General features: G+C 64.2%; 2 protein-coding genes across 18 annotated transcripts in view; one reads left to right on the top strand and one right to left on the bottom strand.

Annotated features, from left to right (window-relative positions):
- The window catches only part of SYT2 (synaptotagmin 2), an 87084-nt gene extending 82533 nt beyond the window's left edge, over positions 1 to 4551 (top strand). For 4 of the 5 annotated variants that reach the window (XM_025285276.3, XM_044942606.2, XM_044942605.2 and 1 more), the window contains 6 exons: positions 1445 to 1564; positions 1694 to 1861; positions 2014 to 2181; positions 3012 to 3129; positions 3520 to 3653; positions 3931 to 4551. In XM_025285276.3, the coding sequence (XP_025141061.1) occupies positions 1445 to 1564; positions 1694 to 1861; positions 2014 to 2181; positions 3012 to 3129; positions 3520 to 3653; positions 3931 to 4137 (915 nt within the window). In that variant the 3' untranslated portion in view covers positions 4138 to 4551. Of the gene's footprint in view, positions 1 to 280; positions 1319 to 1436; positions 1565 to 1693; positions 1862 to 2013; positions 2182 to 3011; positions 3130 to 3519; positions 3654 to 3930 lie in introns of those variants that run through there. The other variant, XR_006641047.1, reaches the window with a different exon arrangement.
- A 4149-nt stretch (positions 4552 to 8700) lies between these two features.
- Positions 8701 to 25474, bottom strand: part of PPP1R12B (protein phosphatase 1 regulatory subunit 12B) — a 171140-nt gene continuing 154366 nt past the window's right edge. For 12 of the 13 annotated variants that reach the window (XM_025285256.3, XM_044942596.2, XM_044942597.2 and 9 more), the window contains 6 exons: positions 24908 to 25037; positions 24171 to 24275; positions 19570 to 19620; positions 18940 to 18990; positions 15762 to 15917; positions 8701 to 12999 (listed from right to left, as the gene is read on the bottom strand). In XM_025285256.3, coding sequence (XP_025141041.3) covers positions 15783 to 15917; positions 18940 to 18990; positions 19570 to 19620; positions 24171 to 24275; positions 24908 to 25037 — 472 coding nt within the window. In that variant the 3' untranslated portion in view covers positions 8701 to 12999; positions 15762 to 15782. The remainder of the gene's footprint in view (positions 13000 to 15761; positions 15918 to 18939; positions 18991 to 19569; positions 19621 to 24170; positions 24276 to 24907; positions 25038 to 25474) is intronic. The other variant, XM_025285258.3, reaches the window with a different exon arrangement.

The raw sequence follows: 25474 nt of genomic DNA, 5'->3' as shown, positions 1-25474 counted from the left end.
CCGTCTCCTGGGCGCCCAGCCCAGAAAGGGCTTGGAGGTGTCCCGTGTCTCCTCTTGGGCACCTCACTTCCCCGTGTTTGTTGTGTGAGATGCTTCTTGCTGAAGGAGTCAGTGCAGAGGACGGCAGGAGGGCTCGGCCTGGAGGCCTCAGGGTGTGCGTGGGGGCCCGGGAGGCCTCAGGGTGTGTGCGTGGGGGCCCAGGAGGCCTCAGGGTGTGCGTGGGGGCCCAGGAGGCCTCAGGGTGTGCGCATGGGGGCCCGGGAGGCCTCAGGGTGTGTGCATGGGGGCCCGGGAGGCCTCAGGGTGTGTGCATGGGGGCCCGGGAGGCCTCAGGGTGTGTGCGTGGGGGCCCGGGAGGCCTCAGGGTGTGCGTGGGGGCCCAGGAGGCCTCAGGGTGTGCGCATGGGGGCCCGGGAGGCCTCAGGGTGTGTGCATGGGGGCCCGGGAGGCCTCAGGGTGTGTGCGTGGGGGCCCAGGAGGCCTCAGGGTGTGCGTGGGGGCCCAGGAGGCCTCAGGGTGTGCGCATGGGGGCCCGGGAGGCCTCAGGGTGTGTGCGTGGGGGCCCAGGAGGCCTCGGGGTGTGTGCGTGGGGGCCTGGGAGGCCTCGGGGTGTGTGCGTGGGGGCCCGGGAGGCCTCAGGGTGTGCGTGGGGGCCCGGGAGGCCTCAGGGTGTGCGCGTGGGGGCCCGGGAGGCCTCAGGGTGTGTGCGTGGGGGCCCAGGAGGCCTCGGGGTGTGTGCATGGGGGCCCAGGAGGCCTCGGGGTGTGCGTGGGGGTCCAGGAGGCCTCAGGGTGTGCGCATGGGGGCCTGGGAGGCCTCAGGGTGTGTGCATGGGGGCCCGGGAGGCCTCAGGGTGTGTGCGTGGGGGCCCGGGAGGCCTCAGGGTGTGCGTGGGGGCCCAGGAGGCCTCAGGGTGTGCGCATGGGGGCCCGGGAGGCCTCAGGGTGTGTGCATGGGGGCCCGGGAGGCCTCAGGGTGTGTGCGTGGGGGCCCAGGAGGCCTCAGGGTGTGCGTGGGGGTCCAGGAGGCCTCAGGGTGTGCGCATGGGGGCCCGGGAGGCCTCAGGGTGTGTGCGTGGGGGCCCAGGAGGCCTCGGGGTGTGTGCATGGGGGCCTGGGAGGCCTCGGGGTGTGTGCATGGGGGCCCAGGAGGCCTCAGGGTGTGCGTGGGGGCCCGGGTGTGCGTGGGGGCCTGTGTGTGTGGGGCGGTCCCTGGCTCTAAGCGGGCTGGTCTGTGCTGCGGGGTTTCTCACCACCGTCTCCTCTCCTCTCCTCTCCCTGTGGACGCGCCCGGCCTGGACACCTGGCCCGCACACCTGGTACGTGTTGCCTGGGGTGGCGGCCTGCGCGGGGAGGACCGGGATCCCGCCAGCTCCGGAGCAGACTCTGCATGGGGGCGACCCCCCCTTCTGTCCCTGACATGCCCCGCTCTCTCAGCCCCCCAGGATGACGACGACGCAGAGACGGGCCTGACGGAGGGCGAGGGCGAGGGCGAGGAGGAGAAGGAGCCGGAGAACTTGGGCAAGCTGCAGTTCTCCCTGGACTACGACTTTCAGGCCAACCAGGTGTGGGGGCAGGTCACCACCTCCCGGCGAGCGCAGCCCAGGGTCACTCGGTTCCCTGCGGCATGGAGACCCTGCGTCCTGCCTGGCCCCTGCCCACGGGGGGCTGACAGGTGCCCGCTCTCTTCACAGCTCACCGTGGGCGTCCTGCAGGCCGCGGAACTGCCCGCCCTGGACATGGGCGGCACCTCGGACCCTTACGTCAAGGTCTTCCTCCTTCCAGACAAGAAGAAGAAATATGAGACCAAAGTCCATCGGAAGACGCTGAACCCCGCCTTCAACGAGACCTTCACCTTCAAGGTGACAGGCGGGAGGCACGGCGGACCGTGTCCCGGGCGTGACCCAGTCCCGGAACAGCTCGGTCGGGACCAGAGCCCGAGTCTCTGTGATGTCCACAGCCTCCGGACGCCCCCAAGTTGCCCTGACCCCTTCATCCTGCCTGTGCCCTGCAGGTGCCATACCAGGAGCTGGGGGGCAAGACCCTGGTGATGGCCATCTACGACTTCGACCGCTTCTCCAAGCACGACATCATTGGCGAGGTCAAGGTGCCCATGAACACGGTGGACCTTGGGCAGCCCATCGAGGAGTGGCGAGACCTGCAGGGCGGGGAGAAGGAGGAGGTGAGGGGTGGGGCGGGGAGGAGGAGGTGAGGCGGGGCGGGGCGGGGAGGAGGAGGAGGTGAGGCGGGGCGGGGCGGGGAGGAGGAGGAGGTGAGGCGGGGCGGGGCGGGGAAAAGGAGGAGGTGAGGTGGCGCGCAGAGAGGCCGGAGAGGAGGAGGAGGTGAGGCCGGCGTGGGGCGGCACCGGCCGGGCCCCTGGGTCAGCTGCCCGGTGAGGCCGCAGGGGCAGGGGACACGGCGCTCCTGTTCTCCCCGAGGCTCTGTGCCCGCTTAGCGCCAGCGACCCACCTGGGGCCTCGTGTGCCTGCAGCGAAGGCCGCGCTGTCTGAGCAGGTTCTCGGCACAGGGCTTGTCTTCCCGGAAGCGGCTGCAGCACCTGCTCACACACACACCGAGTACGAGACCCTGCTGTGCACAAAGCCTCTGTGTAGACGCTGCCCTCCGAGCACCAGCCCCTGGGTGCGGGGTCGCACCCTGACCGGGACGTGAGGGAGGTGGTCAGCCTTGGCCCCCGAGGCCTCCTCTGAGACGCTTCGGCTCTGCGCCGTGGCGGTGGCGGAGACGGACCGTCCTCCTCTCTGGTTGCGAGGTCCCTGCACTCTGGCACTGACACCAGATGGGAGGTGCCAGGGGCTCTGAAGACCACAGCGTATGCTGCGGGCGAGACCCCACAAACCCCATGTCCATCCAGAGCCTCCTGGGCACCACTGGCCATGGTGCCCGCAGCTCCAGTGTCTGCCCACCGCGGGCAGGGCTGGGCTGCCCCTGGCCCCGAGGCCCCGAGGGGTCAGGCGTGCTGCTGAGATGGCCCGTTCCCCGCTCTCCTGACAGCCGGAGAAGCTGGGGGACATCTGCACCTCGCTGCGATACGTGCCCACAGCCGGGAAGCTCACCGTCTGCATCCTGGAGGCAAAGAACCTGAAGAAGATGGACGTGGGCGGCCTTTCAGGTGGGCGCAGGGCTGCTGGCCACCGCCGGGGGCACCCGAGCCCTCAGGCTGCAGGGGAGGTGGGGGCGGCTCCCAGGAAGGGGCTGCAGGGCGAGGGTCGGGCTCTGCCGGGCTGGAGGGCTGAGCGACCGCCCTGTCTTTGGCTAGTGCTCGGGGTTCCTGAGTCACCTTGGGCAGGCCGGTTTCGTGCAGGCGTGTCTCACGGCCCAGGTCGGAGGATGGGTGGGGTGGGTCCCAGGTGTTCCCTGCCCAGGACAGATGTCACCAGGAGCCCCGAGCCCCTCACCGAGCCCCAGGCTGCGGCGGGTCACAGGGGCGACGCCTGTGACCACCCTGGCCCCGGGCTGGTGGTCCGGGGTGGGCTCAGGGCCTGCCTGCTGCACCCCACAGACCCCTATGTGAAGATCCACCTGATGCAGAATGGCAAGAGGCTCAAGAAGAAGAAGACGACGGTGAAGAAGAAGACCCTGAACCCTTACTTCAACGAGTCCTTCAGCTTCGAGATCCCCTTTGAGCAGATCCAGGTGCAGGGCTGGTGGGGCTGGTCACGGGGCAGGGGCCCACCGCTGACCTCCGCGGGCGGGTGAGCGAGCAGACGGCCACCACCATGGGGCCTGGATCCAGGCGTTTCCCGAGCTGCCCCTTGTGTGGGTGGCAGGCCTCTCTAGCATGGCCTTTGTCACTCTGCAAGGATGGGTCTGCCCCTCAGGCTGCACGGGACCGGCTGGGCGGACGGAGGTGGGAGCTGGGGGCGCCGCCCGAGGGCTCCTGCCCACCCTCCCTCCCTCCCTCCCCCCCCAGAAGGTGCAGGTGGTGGTCACCGTGCTTGACTACGACAAGCTGGGCAAGAACGAGGCCATCGGGAAGATCTTCGTGGGCAGCAACGCCACAGGCACGGAGCTGCGGCACTGGTCTGACATGCTGGCCAACCCCCGCCGGCCCATCGCGCAGTGGCACTCACTCAAGCCCGAGGAGGAGGTGGACGCGCTGCTGGGCAAGAGCAAGTAGGCCGCGGCCGGGCCGCCGCTGAGACCCAGAGCCACGGCCACCTCAGCCGCGCCCCCGCGAGGCGCCCTGCCCATCTGTGTGGTCGTGTCCCCCGTCCCCTTTTTATAAGGACCCTCCCCTCCGACGGCCGTGGGAGGAGGGCCCCCAGAGGTGGCGCGGCCTGCCCGGTCCGCCCCGGGAGCCGTCCCCGCTGCATGCCCGCACCCCACTCCTGCGAAGCTGCACCCCAGGCTCACCCCGAGGCGGTGCTCTCGGCCCGCAGTGCAGCCTCTCCTGTTCCTTGAGCGTGTGGCCCCCGAGACGGTGGTGCTGCTGGGTTCTGGACGGGCCTGCGCTCTGGCTCCTGGACAGGCGGGGACGCGTGAGTGGCTGCTTCGGAGGCCAGGCGTGGAGACTGGATTGTGCAGAAGTCACTGCCCCTCGGGCTGGTTTCGGGGACAGCATGGACCTGAGCTGGTGGCCGGACTCACACGGGGTCTGTCTGTCCTGCGAGCTCACCTTGTGGACGGGAGATGTCAGACCATGAAGACACAGAAGACCCCTCCCCAGAGAGAGGGCGACGGGCCTGCTGAGCCCTGGTCTCCGGGCGGGAGGCGCGGGTGCCGGCCCCCATCGGGGCCGAGAGCTGAGCAGTGTATCCCACCATCCTGCCCGCGCCCGTTTCCTCTTTTAATCTCAGTGGAGCAGCGCTGTGTGTGCAGACCCGGGGGCTTCCCGAGGAGGCCGTCCTTGGGCCCAGGTGAGCGGGGGGGCGGTGGCCGGCCAGCCTCCTGTCGTCCCCCGGGGCTTCTCTGGGTCCCCAGGGCATCTGTCCCTGCCCCGGGGTCCCCATGCTGGCTCCCCGCTCACCTCCCGTCCCCAGTGTTGATAAAAAGCCATATATACTGAGTCCAGTGTGCACGCAGGCTCCTTCCCCACCGCAGCCTGGGCAGGAGCATCAGCCCACGCCACCCCTGGCGGGCTCCCTCCTCCCCTTGCGGCCCCCAAGCGCCCAGAGCTGCTCCCCTCTCAGCCCATGTCCCCGACCCAGACGGACGGCCATCTTGGGCAGGCTCCTGCGGGAGGAAGACGCCAGGGCCCCGTGTGTGCGCACAGTGGGGAGGGGTTCAGCCGTGCTCAAGGGCCTGCGTCCTGGGGGCCCCTCTTCACGGGGGGGAAGGGGGCGGCCCTGCCTTCAGGACTGGGTGACCACAGAGCAGCGGGATTCGGTGCTTCCTGAGGGTCCCCCCATTTCAGGGCCCCACCCCAGGCTGACTTTTCACCCCTCCGTTCCCCAGGACTGGCTTCCATCCTGATGCATCTGCTGCTCTGGGGGTCTTGAGCCTGGACGTGGGGCTGGATGGCAGTGCGGGCTGGCTGAGGGGCAGGGTGGGGGCACAGGGGCCTGCCAGGTCGGCTGGGCCCAGAGGAGCCGTCTGAGCAAACGTGTCTGCTGGCCTGCGGCTGCGGGAGACACATGCGTGCTCCTGTCTCTGCCTGAGGGTCCTGGCCTGGGCCTGTGGGTGCCCTAACCCTCCGTGGAGTGAAGGTCGCCAGGAGGGAAGCAGCAGAGGTGCCTTTCACGGAGGGGCTGAGAGTGACACGCAAAACCCAGGCCCCCAGAAACGAGCGGGGCCACAGGCTGCTTCCTCCCCTCTCTGGAGCAGGGGCTCGGGGCAGGGCCTCCGACTGTGGCCAGGGGCGTGGGGGGCAGGGGGCAGGGGTGGTCTCAGCACAGCCTCAGCCCCTCCTCCCAGGAGACCACACAAGCTTCTGCTGCGGTGGCCTTGGGGGTGGCAGCAGAGAGGGCCAGGGTCCCCGCAGGGGTGGGGTGGGGTGGGGCACGGTGAGCAGGGTTGGAAGAGACCCCCCTGGGTCCCGCAGGGTCTGGGTTAGTTCTTGGGCCTCCCCAGAGAGGCTGTCCCCGCCCCGCGGCCCCCTCTCCACCTCAGAGCCCTGGTGGTGGCCGACACGGAGGGGTCCCGGGCCCGATGCTGGCCACCCTCAGCCCGGCAGTCCAGGTGCCAAGTTAAACGTGAGTTTCAGACAAACCACCAGTAACTGAACGTGTGAGACCGCCCTCAGTGCTGGCCGGGATGCCCCTGAACCCACTGACCTGCGGCCGTGCTCTGTTGGGCAGCCTCGTCCTGCGGCCACTCCTGCCTCCCCGGCTTGGGGGCAACGACGGGTCGCCGGGATTGTACCCGTTTTCGAGCTGCAGGGCTGGGAAGCGGATGCTGTGACCTGGAGACAGAGCAGGGGCCTGAGAAGCCAGCCTCGTCTGCCCCCACGCGCATTCAGCTGCACACAATGGCGGCCACCCATGCGCACGCCGCCCTGCCCACGCACGCCCCGGCTCCGTGCCAACAGCTGCATGGCCGTGCCCAGAGCCCAGCTCCGCATCACACCCCCGAGCCGCTCCCCGACCCCGTGTGTGAAGTCCGTGTCTCCCCCAGCTCCCCACGTCTGGGGAGTCGGCCTGGGCCTGGCCTGATCGGCTGGTGCGTGTCCATGACAGAGCTGTCCTGGCGGCCTTGGTGTGTGGCCTGCTCCCCTGCCTGCTGTCTGATCCACTGAAAAGCCATACAGGGGTCTCCGGGGCCGCCCTGTCAGAGCCCCCGGCCCCTCTGACCAGCTCCCCTCAGGACACTGTGAAGGGCTTGCCTGCTACCCCCCCGCCCCGTGTCCCGAGGACAGATGGGTGTCCTGCGCTCCTGGTGGGGCCCCAGCGGCGTCCCCCTGGCCCTGCTCCACGTGGAGGGGGTGGGCAGTGGGGGCCCGGGGGGACGACTGGGATGTGTGCGAGCTGTTGGAGGCTGGGTCTGTGGTTGGGTCCTGATGCCCCCTGGGTGGATGCACAGCTGAGGGGGTGGGGGCGGTGGGGGCAGCAGGGCTGGAGAACAGGTGCGCTCAGCTCCTGCTGTCGGGCAGGGACACCCCAGGAGTGGGCAGCTGCGGCTGCTCTGAGGTGGGGGGGTGGGACCCCCATCCGCACCCAGCCCCGCCCCACCGCCCCCTCGGGAGGAAGGGGACCACGGGCCCCAGGCCCTGAGCTGTCGTGTTGGACCCAGAGGACGGCGGGTCCCGCCAGCAGCCCCCAGGTGGGGTGGCCCTTCCGTGGGCCCTGCTGAGAGGGCGCACTGGCTGAGGCCATGGTGGGGCGTGGGCCCCGCGCTCCACGAACTGGGGGAGGGGCTGTGGGCGGGATGGACCCCAGATCCCTCAGAGCAGCCGGGTGTCCTGCCCCGACCCCTCCCGTCCCAGCACTGGCGCGGCGGCTTCTGAAGCCCCCGACCAGGGCAGGCAGGCCCAGGCTCCCGCAGCGTGCGGCCCACCGGGACCCCAGCCTGCCTCACAGGCCACCCCCACCCCCTGCCCCCGCTTGGCAGTGCCCCCCACCCCCCAACGGACTCTGTCTGGTCTCTCGTCAATTTGTTCTTTTGTAACGAGCAGCATCTCCTTATTAAAGAAAAGAGCTGAAAGCAAGCTGGGGGTGGGGGTCTCTGCTTGTTCCTGCTGGGCAGGGTGAGGGCACAGTTCTGAGACCCTGGCCCTGGGCTCAGGGGGGCGGTGGGCATGCGGGGCCCTCAGGGCAGCTTCTGGGGGGCCTTCAGGGAGGAGGGGTGGATCAGACCCTTGGTGCGCCCCCACCAGCCAGCAGAGCAGGCCTGGGACGCGGCCGCAGCCTGAGCCCCGTGGGGTCTGTGGAATGAGACCACCTACAAATGCTGGGTTAGCTCATGGAGAAACCCGAGATGTCTGACCTGAGGCCAGGGCTTCGGGGGTTTTCAGGAACAGGCAGCACCCCCCAACCCGGAAAATGTGCCCCCCCTCACCTCAGCCCGTGGCGGTCTCCTCAGGGGTCCTGGCAGGCCCTGAGCCCTGTGGGCATCTGGTCCCAACTCCGGATCAAGAAGGCAGAGTGCCCTTCAGGCTGGCCGGGGGGTCTCAGGAGGGAGTGGCCGGGCCTCAGCGGTCCCCGGGTCTCTAGGGGATGCGTCTCCACTGACCGCAAGGAGCTCTTGCTGCACACCTGCTCCTGAGCCCTGGACCTCCACGGGTGACCGCGGGGGACGAGGCGCCTGGCCCCTCCCTGGCCCCCAGTGTGGTGATGGGGCCTCTGCAGGGCGTGAAGAAACCGGGGGGGCATGGGGTGGATGCAGGGCCAGGCCTGGGCAGCTGCCCACACTGAATGCCACCATCTCCGGTGACCCCGTCCACTGCCTTTACGGTCTGGAGCTCTGGAGGGGCTCTGGCTCCCCTGACCCGAGCGGTGGCCCCGAGACCCCGCTGTGGAGGGCAGAGACCAGGACCTGGTCACGAGCACCAGGGTCACCGCCGGACAGGCCCACGGTCGTGCCCCAGGCCCCTGGGCCACGCGGCCAGCCCTGGGATGCAGGCCCCGATGGCCGGGATGGTGATGTGGGGACGCCACGGGCTGGCCCACGGCCACGCCACCCCAAATGTGCCAACCGCGTCTGAGCTTGGACACCAAGCAGGGTCAGGCCTGGTGGGAGAAATACCACAGGCTGGCCCAGACATGAGGTGCTATGAGCCCCGTTTCCTAAAGCTCGGAGACCATCACAAAGTTAAAACACAATTTAATTTACTCATTTATAAATACTGTCGTGTTTACAGGCATCATACAGACGTGAATATTATTATTTCCAAACTTCCAAACACAGAATACTTAATAATACTATATAACAACAACCAGTAAAACAAAACCATTCACCTCAGGGTTGAAAGGCCACTCAAAAGTTGCATAAAAATACATTCAGCTCACGAAGTGCATCTGGGCTCCTCCCTGAACCCCGCCCCCCCCGGTGTGTGTACACAGAGGTGCTGTCCCAGAGGGGAGTCGGGGGCGGGGGGTGAGGTGACGGGCGGGGGTGTGGGGACCCCGGGGAGCTTCTCACGCGTGCGCTCCACCCAGCCGGCCAAGGCAGCGGCAGGAGACGGGGTGGGGGGGGACCAGAGTCACAGCCTGAAGCAGAGCCCCTCGCGGCAGGTTGGGGGGCAGTCTCCCCCCTCGACCGGACAGTCGGCCTTTCGGGGGCTCAGAGCCCTGCCCCTGCAGCCCGCCTCCAGGGGGCCTGGCTGGAGGCCAGTCCTCCAGCCCAGGAGGCAGGTGGGGTGGAGGCAAGGGGCAGGGCAGAGCCCAGGGCTCCGCCCACATCCGAGACCACCTAGGCGCCTCCAGCTGGAAGCAGGGCTGCCCCCGGGGCCCCACCAGGCCAGGCCTCCCCCCGAGGGCTTTGCAAGTTGGGGTGACTCGTGGAAAACCACCCCCTCCTCTGAGCACCACGGGCTCCAAGTGAGAAAAGCAAAGACTGAGTGTTAGGGAAATGCAGGCGCAGGAGGGTGGAAGGCATGTCTGTTCTGGAAAGACACAGGCGCATCCCGAAGCCACCGTAAGGGGCCACCCAAGGCAGAGATCACTCTGGAGTCCCTCTCAGGACAGTGGGCAGAGGAACCGGAGTGGCCGGGCAGTGGGGGGCGGAGGGCAAAGATGCGAGTTAACAGAGCCCCGGATGAAGCCGGGGTGAGGCTGTGACGTCTCTGAGCAGCAAACACACCACACGCAGGCTGGAAGCAAGAGTGACCCCTGAGTGCAGCACCCCTCAGGGGGACCAGACTCTCAGCCGCTTCTGTCTGCAGTCTTCTCCCCAGCCTGCGTCCAGCCCGGCCTCCCGGGAGGCAGCGCCACCTCTGTCTGGCCTTTCCTCGCCCCAGAGCCTGCTCACTCCCCAGGAGCTGCGCAGTGCCAGCTCCCAGGCCCCAGGGAGTCGGCACAGGTGACAGACGCAGCCCTGCTCCCGGCAGGGGGGCCGACCTCGGCCCGGGACAGCCCCAACAGCCCCCCAGGACTGAGACTGGTTCCCATCCAGGATGGTCCTGCCGCTTAAGGACGGCTGCTGGGAGACAGCTCAAGACCACCAGGGGCCACACCACCTCCCAGGAGGGCCGCTCGCCCAGAGGCTCACCCGGCCACCGGGGGGACTGCCCTCCACGCTGAATTTACTCTCCCGCTTAGCCACACACTTAAACAGTTTGAATGGAGACGAAAACGAGAATTTATGAAGTTAGAATGAGCAAAATCTGAGTGTGAGAACTATCTGGTCTCCTTAGGAATCAAAAAAACCACAGACTCTCAGGTCTAGAGACCCGACCCCAGACCAGTCCAGCCCCTTCAGACGGCAGCACGGCTGCCTGGGGCAGGCGCGGCCCCTGGGCCCGACGCCCAGCCCTGTCCTTCCAGCCGGTTCCTCCTGCTGCCCCCCGCCTCCTCACGGTGCCCGAGGACTCACCCCTAGGTGCCGACACCTGCCTTGACGCTCAGCACGGGGACAGCGCTCGGTACTGGCCCTGACTGGGAGGACTGCCTATGCCCGCTCCGTCCAGAGGCGGGGTGCCAGGGGCTCCCCTGCTAGCTGGAGCTGGGCCCTCCCTGCTGGCTCAGCTGTGAAGTCTTGAGGCTTCCCCCTGGAGGCACGCGGGCTGGGGCCCCGGGAAGCCCCTCCGTGCTGTCTCCACTGCCTTGCACCCACAGCAGCGCCCACCCCGTCGGGCTCCTGCGACAGCAGCCTGGCTGAAACCCTGACGTCCGTCTGTCCGTCTGGGCAGATCACAGTCAGGCGGAGGCGGGGGCTACTCCAACAGCCCTGACCCCTCCTTGAGGCGGGGGCGGGGACCGAGGGAAGCCAACGCCCTGCAGGAGGGGAGACGGAGGCCCGGTCCTCAGGTCCAGGAGCAGTGGCCTCGGGAACAGGGTGGCGAAGCGGCCAGGCTGCAGCTGGAGGCCTGGTCGTCAGGCCCGGAAGAGCAGCCTCTCTGGAAAACCGCAAACCGCCGCCGCCAAGGAGCCTCCCAGGCGCCAACCTCCCGTTCAGGCACCGTGGTGACAGGGCAGAGCCCCCGGGGCAGCAAGGAGGCCCTGGCCACCACCTTACGACCCACACAGCCTGGGAAAGAGACCCGATTCAGGGTCCCCTACAGAATGAGCTGCGTGAGACCGTGCCTGAGACTGCGGTGGTGCACACCACGGGCTCCGGCCACAGGGCCCGCCCTCCCGAGCCCGGGCCTAACACACGAGGGCTGCGGGAGGTGCCCCCGGCCCAGAAGGCACAGCCGGAGCTCCTCCGCCTGCTCCGCCCGCCGCGAGAAGGGTGGGATGACCCCTCCCACTCAGCCTCCTTCTGAAAAAGAGGCAGGGCCGTGCCGCCCGGTCCCGGGGGTCAGGGTCAAGGCCCCCTGCGGGTCCCCAAGAACAAAGGAGTGGTGCATTGAAGACTGGAGCTTCCCCTGACGTGGTGTTGCCCCCGGCCCGCCTGTCCCCACTGTCAGACCCCCCTATCGTGCGCATGGGGAAGGGTCTGCACGCCCTGAGAAAGCAGTTTTGCCCCAGGAGACAGACCTGTCTAGAACCGGGACTGTAATCGATCATAGCTCTGGGTTAAGGAGCACGGAACGCTTCTGAGGGCCACGGAGGAGCTGGAGCACTCTGTCATTTTCTCAGACAGAGGTAGCATTTGCTGATAACTACACACCAGACGTCAACAGCAACCCCAAAGCTGACCCGCGCGCTCATACCAGCCGAGGGGCGGAGCTCCGACAGAAAGCACACGCCTCAGTGTTAACACCAAGCCATCACCAAGGACTCATGACCCGACTCTTCACTGGACCAAGGGCGTGGTCCGTCCAGGCTTCTGTCCGGGGAGGAAGCCACGTCGGGACGAGCAGAGAGAGCAGGCCATGTGGGGACTGAGCTCTGGGCCAGGGAGCCGCCGGCGCCTCGGGGTCCCCAACCACGCACAGCAGGGCTGGCACGTCTCGGGGGGGGCCTCAGGAAGACCTCCGCTCCCACCCGGAACCTTTCTGGTTATCATCGTCTCCCAACTTGCGAGTGATCAAGGCACAACCCCCGAAGCTCCCTGACCCGGGGTGGGGTTCCCGGACACAGCTGTGGAGGGGGGCCCTGCCCCTGCCGGAGCCTGGACTCCTGCTGCTCCTAAGCAAGTGAGCACCTCTCCCCACACACGCCCAGAGTCACCAGGTCAGCGTCCCTGAGGCTCGTGTCCTCGTCAGGAGCAAGTGGGCCTCACTCACACCCGCCTCCAGCGGGTCCACCTCCAGCAGCCCGCCCCACGCGCCTCAGAAGCCCTCAAGAAGGTGTTGCTTCTCTCAGGACAGGAAATTGGGTCAAGGGAGCTGAGGCAGGCGGGGCGCTCAGAGCCCAGGTTTTCTGGTGAAGAAACTGCTGTGACGGGGGACAGGCGCACTGAGAGCCCGGCCCGGCTTCGCGGCGTGAGCGCCTGGACGGACTGCAGGGCTCAGGGCCTGTCCAGCATCTGCGCCCCAGGCACGCACAGCGGGGGCACAAAGGAAGGACAGCAGCAGCACAGACGCGGGGATGAGCCAGGCCGCCCGAGCTCGGGGCGGGCGCCTCAACAGCCAGGCATCAGCAGGTGGTCAGTAGAAAAGCCGCTCCACCAGCATCGCCGCGTGGGCTCAGAGGACAGTCAGCTCCTGGGCGGCAGGGGCGAGCGGCCGGGCAGCGGGAGGCCCTGTCTGAGGTGGGCCTGGCAACCCCAAGCCGCCTCCGGACGCCCAGCCGGCCGAGGGTCGCCGTGGTGCCTTGATGGGAACTGTCTGAGCCGGGGGGTGGGGGGGTGGGAGGAGGGGGCTGGGGGGCCGCTGAGGGCATGGTGGCTGACGGCGGCTGGCGGCCAGAGGCAGGTCCTGGCTCGGCTGGTGGGAGCGGACACGGGCCGTCCCCGGCAGCCCAGGCTGGGCCTACTTGGACAGCTTGCTGATGACTCTGATGAGGGCACCGTTTTCGTCTTTCAGCCTCTGGTTGTCGGACTTCAGCTCCGTCAGGACCTGCAGGGCGGAGGAAGAAGCGTGAGGCCTGGCGTGGCCCGCACCAGGCCACTGTGTGAGGGTGACCAGCGCCAGCTCCCAGCCCTGCGGCGGGGACACCCTCTCCCCTTCCTGGGCGAGTGACTGCTTCCTGTGTCCTCCCCGGGAGCACTTTGGTTGGAGAGACTGGAGCAGAGCATGTGCTGGGGACCCAGGGACGTTCGGAGGGCGATGGGGGCGGCGGGGGGCAGGGGCACAGCCCAGGCCTCCGCTCACATCCACAGGACGATGTGCGGGTCCCACTGCTGCAGCCCAGGGATGGGACCACTGAGGCCCCTGGGGTCGTGGCGCACGCAGCCTCGTCAGCCCCAACACCGGGCCGGGACTGCCGTGGGAGGCGGGCGTGTTGTTCCGTCAGCCCTGGACCCTCACACCCCGCTGCTTGACCTGTGGGACGAAGGGAGCAGCGGCCCTCAGCCCAGGCGGGGCGCTCCCAAGGGAGGCATGGGGTCCAAGCGCCCTGACAGCCCCGCAGGAACGCGGCTGGTGTATGAGCCAGCTGCAGGCACTGGTCCGAGAGAGAGAACTCGTTCACCTCAAGGGCGACCAAATCTCTACTCCCATCCCTTCAGGGCCAATGTCCTCTGCTCAGTCGTTCAGGCCTACAGTCCCCATCGGGCCATGTTCCTGGGGCTAATTCCAGGTCTGGCTCTGCTAGTAACACTCAGGGGCCAGTCAGATTCCTGAAAAGGATGGAACTGTCCCCTCAGCCCCTTACGGATGAAGCAGGTTAAGTTGCAGACAAACGTGTGTGGACCGCAGATAGAAGCACTGGTACCCAGAGGACAGAGAGTATCTGGAGCGTCAGGACGGCCTCAGGGGCTGGGACACAGCCAACCTCACGGCCACAGACGTGGACAGGAGCCCAGCATCACTGTCCACGCAGCCCCTCACGGGAAGGCTGACGCTGCAGGTGCGGGTCCAGAAGCCAGGCCACGTCAGGCACCTGGCTCTCTTCTCTGGGTTTACCACTTTGTATCTAGAAAGGCCCATCCCTGCCCTGGTGCCCCACAAAACAGGGACTCCGAGGAGCCCACAGCCGTGGCGTGGCATGTAGGAGGGCGCTGATCCAGAAACACCAGAGCAGGGCGATCCTCTGAGCCCTGTGACACCCCCGAAGCCCCATCAGAGCCCGGACAGCCTCCCTGCCCACCCTCAGCCTCAACTGCTCAGACGCCTGGGCCGAGAGGCTGGGAGAGGCCCTCTGACGTGCCCTCCCAGGCCGCCAGCAGACGCCCGGGCCATTCCCACAGCGGGCTCTGGACGGGAAGTAGCTCCATGTGGGTACGGCCGCGTCACCGCTGGCAGCTCTCAGATTGGGTCTCAACTGCTGCCTTTGAAAACACGTCCAAATACGGCCCTGACTCTCGAGAGATTCACTTCCAGGTTAAGTCTCGATTCTTTGGGAAAACTAGGTCGAGGCACTTTCTCAGCCGCCCGAGCTTCTGCTGACAGTCTGGGGCCGTCGGAAAGGACTGGGAGCGGCTGGCGCTCAGACGGCAGAGGTCGCCTGCCCCACACTCTCCCAGTGACCTGGGGCAGGTCGCTTCTTCTGACTCGGTTCTTTCCACAAGAACAGTGGCTGGTTTCTCACTGAATGAGAACATGTAAGCAGAGAGCGTGGCACGGGCCTGCACAGACCATCACCAGCTCTGCAGTCCCCAGCCCCAACCAGGCCCAGGATCTTCTGCACCAGAGAGGCACTGAGAAAACTGGGCCATCTTTTGGGGCCCCCAGTTCACCCCAAGTCAAGGGCTGATCTCCCTGAGTGGAGCGTGGCCCTCACGCACCTTCCCAGGAGGCCAGGAGCTGCTCGGCCGGCAGGGGGACCCCAGTGTGCCTGACGGGAACGGGGGTAGGGGGTTCAGACCCAGCGGGTGCGAGCTGCCAGCTATTGACCCAGAGGCACAGCAGACAGGCAGAAAGAAGAGCAAGCCTCGGTCGGGACTGATTAGATTGTTGCTGGAAATTAAAAACTCGTTTCAGAGAGTGAATCCACAGAGCAGTGAGCACAACTCAGGCCACCTTGGTGGGAAACGTGCCGACTGGGAGTCGGGCCTCAGACCGCGTGAGGGAGCGGCTCTGAGTCCAGCGCACGCGTTTCCTGGTCCTCTGGTGACCGCTCACGGCCACCTGCCTGTGGCCCCGTCAGGGAGGGCCTGGCCGTGGGAGGGGCCCTGCCCCAGACCCAGACCTGTGATAGGCGGGAGGGCACGGCCCCCAACACGGGAGAAGAAGGCAAGACCCAGCGCGGCAGCTGGCGGGAGAGGAGCAGGCTCAGAGCCCCTGCCCAGCACTCGCTCTGGGCAGGGCCCGGGGCCTGGTTCTCACCTGGCTGCACACAGAACAAGCGGGGAGCTCTAGACACCCCGGACCTCAGACTTGGAGGCTGAGCAGCACGTGGAATCCAGCCCTCGGGCGTCTGGAGCCCGCAGCCCCTGCCCTTGGTCACAGCACCCCAGGCCCAACCTGACTGCTCCAGGGAACAGGCTGCACTGGGGTCACAGCTGACCGAGAGCCCGCCCTCCCCCTAGAAACACGTGGTGTTCACACACAGGCCAGGACCCACGCGGACCTGCGTGGCCACCTTGAGGGAAGAGTCTCAACAGGGCCCAGGCCAGGCCCCTGCCCTGCGCCTGCAGACCACCAACCTTCATGGACCCCACACGTGAAGGCTCTGGGGGCGAGTGCAGAGCCTGAGGCCGACAACAGAGGGAACGTGCCTGGAGTGGAGGAGGGGAGGACTAGAGCCCCTGGGGGTCCGAGCCCTCGACGGCCTCCGAGAGTCTGGCCACAACCCGGGTCAGAGCCCGGTTCTCGGCCTGCAGCTGCTCATTCATGTGCTTCAAGGTCTGAATCTGTTTTAGCTGGTGGAGGTTCTGCAGAGAGTGAGACACGGACGGACAGACAGACAGGACAGGCCAGAAAAGAGAAAAGTGGGACAAAGAAGTCACATGACTTTCTGTTTCTGCTTTTAGTCTGCATGCAAGGAAGGCAAGGCGAGGCAGAAGATGGGGGGTAGGCAGGGGGGGCTGGGGGCTGGCTGTGGCAGGGGTGAGCCTGGGGGCCGGTGTCCGGGGCTGCCCTGCTCCCCTCTCCTCAAGTCCTCCCCTGAACTTGGCTCCTGACTCCCATTCGTCTCCTCTCTGAGTCTCTACTACCTCACTTATGTTTCATTTTCAATGGAGCTAGGCCTGTGGGAGGTGCACCTGCGGCAGCAAGGCCTGCTCTGCTGCCCGGAAGCCAGGGTGGAGACCTGCTCCCTGCCCCGGGGCAGGGCTGGAAGCATGGCTGTGCCTGAGGCGGAGGCCTCGTCTCAGAAAGTGGACGAGTGGCCAGCGCCAGGCCCGTCCAGCGGTCACCCCACAGCACTGCGGACGGAGCAGGGGAGCGCGGGCACAGCCGTCCCGTGAAGGACTACAGCCAGCGATAAACAGGCTCCTGCCCGGCCCAGTCCTTCCCGCCAGACCTCTGAGCCTGAAGCTGGGACCATCGGCTCTGGGAGGGAGAGAACGGACTCCGCGGACGGATACGATGACCTGCAGGTTACATGACTACAGACAGGTCGCCAGGCACCAGAGGGGAAGGACAGAAATAGAAGGTGAGGAAGGCTATAGTTTCCAGGAGAGAAAGAAGAAAACAAGAAGCAGCACGAAGGGGAAATGGTGAAAAGGAAACACGCAGACAGACGGCCGACCCTTGACCCACAGCCGGAGACTAGCCGCCCGGGAAGCGGGAGGGTGGCCCACGGTTCCCAGGAGCCCAGAAAGGCTGGGCCAGGGGTCCTCTCAGCGAGCGGGTGAGCGGGGTTACGGTGCAGCGCGTGGGGCCAGGCGCAAGGACCCGGGGACAGTCCAGAGCGCTGCCCCTTCCCTGGGGCTGACGGGACCGGTGCTTTCAGCAATCACGGTCCCTCCATGAAATGGTCCTTGCCTCCTAGAGTGGCGTTCAACTAGGAGAGCAACTCTCAGAACCTGGGAGCACAGGCGGGTTGAGGGGAAGAATGTAGCTGTGGGGCAGGGCAGTCCGCGGGGGCAGGCCTAAGAACAGGCGTGGCAGGGAGCAGCCGAGCAGGGGCCAGGGTCAGCCAGGGACGCTTCCAGAGCAGGAAAACAAAACTCCAAGAGCAGTAACCACAAGGACGGGCTGCAGGGCCTCCCATGCCAGCACCTGGGGGAGGGGAGGGGAGGGGAGCAAAGGGGGTGAGGGGGTGAGGGGCGGGGAGGAAGGGGACGAGATTGGGAAGGGTGAGATAGGGGAGGGTGAGGGGGTGAGGAGATGGGGGAGGGATGAGGGGGGAGGAGATGGGGGTGAGGAAGTGGGGGAGGGGTGAAGGTGGAGGTGGGGGGTGAGATGGGGGAGGGGTGAGGAGATGGAGGGGTGGGGAGTGAGGAGGTGGGGGAGGGGAGGGTGTGAGACGGGGGAGGGGTGAGGGGTGAGGGGGGAGGCAGGCCAGCCCACCTCAGGGTCCAGAGTCAGGAAACCAGCCCCAGCCCCATCTGTCCTTGAGCCCCTCCTGCTTCCTGCGACCACACCTGCAGGGCCTGAGCTTCTGTATACACCGAACAGTCCCCTGGGCACAGGCTGGCAGGGAGAATAGGCTGGCCGCATGAAAAGCCAGGTTCCGGTCAGCATGCCTGCTGCCCGGGGCGCAGACACAGGCCCCACCCGCGGCACAGAACCAGGGCCTCGTGGGGCACCGCCCCGTGTGCCTGACTTCGATACAGAGAAGAGAAGGCCTGTGACCCCGCTGAGGGAACCGCAGGGGGAGAAGAGGAGACAGAGCCACCTGCCTGAGCTGCGGCCTGAGTGCTCCCGCACGGGTGGGAGCGGCCTGGCGGCTCCCCCCACGCAGGCCAAGCAGACCAGAGGGCAGCCTGGCCTGGAGCGGATGAGGCCCGGGCTCCTCAAGGCCCTGTTTACAGGGTCCCAGCTCGGGCTGTGTCTACGCTCTCCTACGCGCTGGCCCGTTTCCTAAGGAGCACCCTGACAGCAGCCACAGTGTAGCTCAAGAGAGGCAAACACAGAGGAGCCCCGAGGAAGCAAGGCCCACCCTGCGGACCGGGGCACGGACGTGCTGCCTGTGTGGGGGGCACGCTCAGAGCGCTGGGCAGAGCGTCCAGAGAAGCCAGCAGCTGGGGAGCGCAGGCCCCACGCCCTCAGGAGAGGCGGCCCTGCTGCAGATACAGGTGGGCCCTGCCCGAAACTGCCCGGCAGCGTGGCCCGTCCACCCTGGGATGCCGAGCCTGCCGCGCACGTGCCTCCTGTGCTGGAGCCATGCAGACTGACGCGACTCCTGGCACCGGACCGCGAGTCAGTTATGACGTTGTCAGGCCCTGGGCAAGTTTTTTCAGTAAATAACCAACCTTTTCAGACCATGGGAACAGGGAACGATCTCCCACAAAGGGCTCAGCTCAGAGCACAGTGCCTCTGGCTCCCAGGGTGGAGTCTGAGTGTGTTTCACACGAGTGTGCAGCCCCCTCACTGTCGCCCCAACGCCCAGATCCGACACCACCGTGCCCTGCCCCCCCCCCCCCCCAATCCTGTGCCCTTGAGTGCAACTCCCAGGGCCTGAGGGCTGATGGTGGGGATGGTCGCTGCAGGTCCCTAGTCCCGCTGAACGTTCCAGGTGGAGGGCCCCGGAGCGGCCCCACCTGCGGCCTGTCCTCAGGGCTGGAGCTGGAAGCCGGGGTTTGTCCTCTCGTCCAGCCCCTTGGGTGAAGCCCTCAGAGGAAACCCTCCAGGTTCAGCTCAGGTTTGCCCCAGCCAGTTAGACGTCCCCTTGACCCAAAGGCCACGTCCGTTCCAAGGGGCTGAGGGTCGAGCCCAGGCTCCCCTCACCCACACTGTGCACACCCCTCATGAGCCCCCGCGGCCGCCCACAGGTAAGCCTCTCCATACCTTCATCTCCTCTTCCATCTCTGACATCTTCCGCTCCAGGGCCCGCCTCTCCTGTTCAACAGAGCAAGACGCTGAGTACTGACGGACTCCGAGGCAGTCAAGAAGCTGTCCCCCAGGCCCCGCTTAGCCAGAACCCGCATGTAAAACTGAGCTGCCTTCCAAATTAAACACGGTAACAGGAGAGATGGGAATGTATTTTATACTCCAAGTCAAGGCGACATTGGAGGCCATCAGTACATCTGACTTTTCCCAACCAGAGAATGTCGACCCCCAGAAAGATCCTGTGTGTGCTCGGGAGGAGTCAGCAGCTGACTGAGAAGCCCCCTCTCCTCGGTCAGAATGAGCGGGCTGTCTGCTCACGTTTGGTCCTTAGCCCTCACTCCAGGGCACTGCCAAAAGCTCCCCTTCTGTTCAGCGGGGCGGGAGGGCACGTGCGCTGGGGCAAGCACACTGCAGGCAGCTGAGTCTGCACAGCTCCACCTGCCCCAGCGATGCCAGCAGCCCCCCGGACCCCTGCCCTGAGCTCAGAGGCCGCCCCGGGACCAGCAACCAAACTGCCGCCCGGAGGCAGAGAGAACGGCACGCACTGGGCCGGCCGCACCGAAGCCCTGCCCCCCAACGCACACGCACCCGCTTCTCCGTCTCCAGTGCCGACGACCGGTCAGGGACCTTGTCTTGCTTCTGTTGGTGCAAAAGGAAGGAAGGAAGGAACACAGTTGTTACTGAGGGTCTCAGGGCCAGAGGCTCGTCTCGTCCAGCCCCCACCAGCCGCCCACGAGGTGGCGGGGCTCCAGGCGGTCACACAGCAAGCCCTGCACACGGGTCCTGACACGACTGAGACGCACTTCACCGCCCCTCCTGGTTTCACAGAATCCCCACGGCGGAGTGGGGTGGGGGGGCAGGGCCCCCGGAAATATGACACGGCAGGGACACGACGGCATAGTCACCACACACAACACACCAAGCACAACACACACACACACACACACACCACACCAAACACAACACAACACGCACACACAACACACACAATAGACCAAACACAACACACACACACACACCAAACACAACACACACACACACACCAAACACAACACACACAACACACACACTACACGCACACACAACGCACACAACAGACCAACACAACACACACACAACACACACAATAGACCAACACAACACACACACACACACACAACACACACTAACATACCAAACACAACACACAAAACACGCACACACAACACACCAAACACAACACGCACCCACAACACACCAAACACAACACACACACTACATGCACACACAACACACACACCACATACATGTGTACACATACACCACACGCACACTACATGCACACACAACACACACACACACAACAGACCAAACAACACACACAACACACCAAACAGAACACGCACACACACAAGTCACCCACACCACATACACATGTATACACACACCACACGCACACTACACGCACACACAACACACCCACACAACGCACACTACACGCACACACAACACACACCCACACCACACTGCAGGCACACACAACATACCAAACACAACACACACACACACATCATGCACACACAACACACCCACAACACATCCACACTACACGCACACACAACACACACACACAACACACCAAACACCACACACACAAACACGCACACTACATGCACACACAACACGCACCCACACCACACACACATGCACACACGTCACACGCACACTACATGCACACACAACACACACCCACACAACATGCACACACACAACACACAATGTACACACACATACTACATGCACACACAACACACACCCACACAACACACTCAACACACCAAACACAACACACACCTACACACAACACGCACACTACATGCACACACAACACACACCCACACAACATGCACACACAACACACACAGTACATGTACACATACACAACACACATACTACATGCACACACAACACATACCCACACATAAGACACCCACATCACATACACAACACTCCCTAACACACACACGTACACACATACATGTATATACACATACCACACCCACAGAGACTACATGTACACACACACCCACCACCCACACTACACACATACATGTTTACACACACCACACATAACACGTACACATACAAGCAACACACCCCCACATAACACACCCCCACATGTACACATACATGTATACACACATTCAGCACACACTACATACATATTACATACACAAACAACCCCTCACAATACACACTATGTGTACACACACAAACATCCAAATACACGACATACCCACTACATGTATATACATACAGCACCCAGCACACACAACACATACTACATGTACACACACAACACACCCACACATAACACACACCCACATGTACACACTACATGTACACACAGATACATTCACCACACACAACACGCCTACACACAACACACTATGTACACACTATACGTATATGCACACTACGTAGTACTACATGTATACACACAACACACACTATATGTACACACAGAGAATACGCCCACATTTATCACACACAACACACTACTACACACTACACGTATACACACATGCCACACACGGCATGTACACACATACACATGTACACATACACAGACACCACCACACACAACAAACATCCAACACACAGTACATACACACTCATTCACCACACACCCACAAAACAGACTACATATATACACATTCACCACATACACACATCAGACATACATGATATGTATACACAAAACACAAAGAAACAAACACACTATCTGTATACACACACTCACCACATACAACACACTGCCACACATGCCTACACACACTACATTCAACACACACTACACACACCCACACGTTCACCACATACACCACACACACTAAATACAAACACACTACACACCCACAACACACACATTACATACACACATTCACTACACACTCCCACACAATACACACTCATCACATACACACCCACACAAATACACACACTACATATACACACATTCACCATATACACACAACACCCCCACAACACATACACACACACACACACACACAAATATACATGGAGATACAAACACGCTTCAGGGCTGCCCATCTTGCCCTGCACCGCGCCCCCTTCCCTCTCTGGAATCTCGGGCCAGAGGGAATGGAGGTGCCTTTCTCCCGTAAAAGCCGGAGCGCCAGCCGCTCTGAGCGGCCCTCTGCTCTGCTCCCTCTGTTCTGGGGACAGAGGCGGTGGTGTTCACGGTGGGCGGGCTGGAGTCCCTGAGGTCTCAGTCTGTCCACAGACCTGCCTGCTGTGCGCAGGGCCTCCTGCTTCCTGCACTGGGCCTGACTCGGGTGCGATCCCATTTGGACGAGGGAGGGGCTGCACTGGCGCTGCCCTCTGCCGCTTCCTTTCTTTACGCTGGCCGTGCTGGGTCTTCGCTGCTGTGCGGGCTGCTCTCCAGCTGCGGGGCACGGGCGCCGCACTGCGGTGGCTTCTCTCGGGGAGCGCGGGCTCTAGGCACGTGGCTCGGGCTCCAGGTTGTGGAGCATGGGCTTAGCTGCTCCTCAGCATGTGGGATCTTTGAGGACCAGGGATCAAACCCACGTCTCCTGCACTGGCAGGCAGATTCTTCACCTCTGAGCCACCAGGGGAGCCTCTACTTTTAATACATAATTTGGAGAGGAGCTAAAAAGATTCAGCCAGCACAGCTAAAAAGCAAAGCAGCTTCAAGGCTGGACTGCTCCATGGGGCATGGGGACGCCCCCAGGCCCCTTCTGCTCTCAGCACTTCAGAACCAGGCAGAACATCTTACGACCAATAGACCGCTGATGACGACAAAGAGACTGCCCACGCTGAGTGCCAGGCGCAGGGACGCTGGATAAACGCAGGAAGCACACTGAGTGCCAGGCGCAGGAACGCTGGATAGACGCAGGAAGCATGCTGAGTGCCAGGCGCAGGGACACTGGATAGATGCAGAAAGCACGCTGCGTTCTCGAGAAGGCTTCTTTCTCAGTGAAGCACTGGCCGGAACCGGCAGAGACCTGGGATTTCAGGCTCCTGTCCGAAGCTCTCGCCGGTGTCTCTGAAGGGCACGGCTGTTGGCCGCTCCCTCCGCGGAGAAGCAGGAGGAGAGAAGGGGCAGGGCAGCTACTCCCTGGTCCTCCTGCCTGAGCCGGGGCCACGGGAGCCATTTCACAGCTACTTCACCTGCACTGGGAGAGCTGAACTAGCTTCTCGGGCAAAAGACTCGTTCTGTTTTGCCTTGGTTTAACTCTAAGCCCTCTGAGTTCGGGTGGGCCTTCCCTGCAAATACGCCGTGTGTCCATGTGGTAACCGTCTGCACACAGATGCGTGGGGCCGACGGGCCTCCCCCTCACTGTCCATCGAACAGTCCATTTTTGGTAAAGAGCAGAGGCCTGGCTTGCAGCACCAGCATCTCTTCTGAATTTCAGTAACTCGTATTTGGCAAAACAAAGCATATTCCGACACACCCAGTAAAGCAGTTGGCTAAAAAGTCCACACACTTCCCCAGGGACGCAGAGGCTGAGTTTATCTTCAACAGCCGCCACACAATCAACGTCCCAGCTCGTGGGAGCACTGTGCCATGAAGTCAAGAATCGGAGGTCAAAGGAGGCGCTGTCCGAGCTTCTGCAGAGGGAGTGGGGGCGGGGCTCCTCACAGGACGCCCCCGGCCTCTGAACCGTGCAGCCCAGGCCCGCGTGGCCAGCACGCAGCCCCTTCAGGACAAAGTCAGCTTTGGCTGCCATGAGCAGGCAGGGCCCTTCCAGGGTGAGGATGAAGGGCAGCTCCCAGGACAGGCGGCTCTGCACTGCGGAGCTGTCCAGAAAGCCCTCGGGGCAGGCTCCCCCGGGCCCGGCCCCCACCCTGGCCCCCCGGGCGCTGGCACCCCTGCTCGCCCAGGGCTTAGGAGGACACTGTCTCCCCCAACATGCTCACTGCTCAGGTCCAGCATTTCCATCTCTGCTTTCAGACCCCATCCTGGGGCAGAACCAACAGCCAGCTCTGGTCTCCACCTGGGCCTCCCTGGCAAACTCAAAACTCTTCCCGCCAGGCCTCCAGGCGGCTTCCCACCGACCCAGCAATGACCCGTGGCAGGTGAAGACCACCTCTCGTCTCTGGGGAGGGCCATCCTGACCACCTCGCTGCCGCACCCAAGCCTGGTTCTCCTCTCCCCGCCTCACCTGGGCCATCTTCTCAAGCTTGGACTTCACATCTGCTAGCTCGAGCTGGGCCTCCTGAAGTTTTGTCTTCAGCTTCTGGTTCTCGGTCAGGGCACTCTCGTAGAGCTGGGGAGGGAGAGAGGAGTCAGGTCCCCACCGAGTGGGCAGCTGGGGACAGGTCTCCTGCTGCTGGAACGGGGAGGTCCAAGGGACCGAACAGAAAGACGGCGCTCCCGTTGTCAGCAGCGCTGCTCCCCAGGGGCAGGGGACAGAGCGGACGCGGCACTGTGGGTCTGTGGTGTAAAAACCTGGTTCCCATATCATGGAGGCTTGACGCTGGAGCCTCCCTGTATGTGTATCCATTTTAGCCAAGTTCTGCCTAACAAGACAAACGTTTTGGTAACAAAAAAGTTCTTCCTGGCACCTCGTGCACAGGAAGGGTTTCGAGCCGGCCCCTTGAGCTGGGTTCTCTTCTGCAAGAAGTCAAGGAAATGAGCCGTGAAATAACATAAACCCTCAAACCAGAGTATTCTTGCTGACCGCGACCAAGCAGTGTGTGGCTGGTGCTCACAGGGCTCATGGAAAGCAAACAGCTTTGCTCTCCCTTCCACAAGTCTCAGTCCTTGCTGCTTCCCGCACCTCTAAGCACCCGATTCAGGGACATTTTTACTGTAGAAGAAACAGCGGCCGGCTGAGAGGGGCGACCCAGGCGCCCTGCGGGGCTGTTCCGAGCGGGGCGGGCCGGGGGTGGAGCCCACCTTCCTGTAGTCCCTGCCGCCGTCCTCCTCCGTGCGGCTGCTTAGGGTGGCCAGGCGGGCCTCACGGGCCTCCCGGCGGGCTCTGGCTGAGGCCCGCTCGGTGGATGCGTCACTGCCTCCAGATTCCAGCCTGTGGGAGACACAGGGAAGGGAAAGCTGGTTCCGAGAACAGCAAGGTGTAGGGGAGACGCTAAAGGGCAGCGGACGCTTTCCCCAGAGGTGCTGAGCGCCACAGGGCATGCCCGTCCGCCCGGGCAGGGGGCCAGCCTGCACCCAGCACGCAGTGGTCTGCAAGTTGGCAGTTTAGACACTTGTGCTGGCTGAAATCTCAGAGCTTTTCACACTAGCTTCGGGGTAAATACCTTCCCTCGAGAGAGTGCTTTTAAAAGCAAGTTTCTTGGATCTCAGAGGCTCTTACAGAACAATTCCAATGAAGTCAGAACACGTGGGCTTGGCGCTCTTCGCGGGGCGGGCGGGGCGGGCACGGGCAGGCGAGCTCACCGTCCACGGGCTGGGTGGGGAGGGCACGGGCAGGCGAGGAGGGCACGGGCGGGCGAGGGGGGCACG

This window comes from Bubalus bubalis, chromosome 5 (genome assembly GCF_019923935.1).
Source record: "Bubalus bubalis isolate 160015118507 breed Murrah chromosome 5, NDDB_SH_1, whole genome shotgun sequence".
In the NCBI taxonomy this organism is placed as follows: Eukaryota; Metazoa; Chordata; class Mammalia; order Artiodactyla; family Bovidae; genus Bubalus; species Bubalus bubalis.
This window is presented reverse-complemented; position numbering and strand designations above follow the sequence as displayed.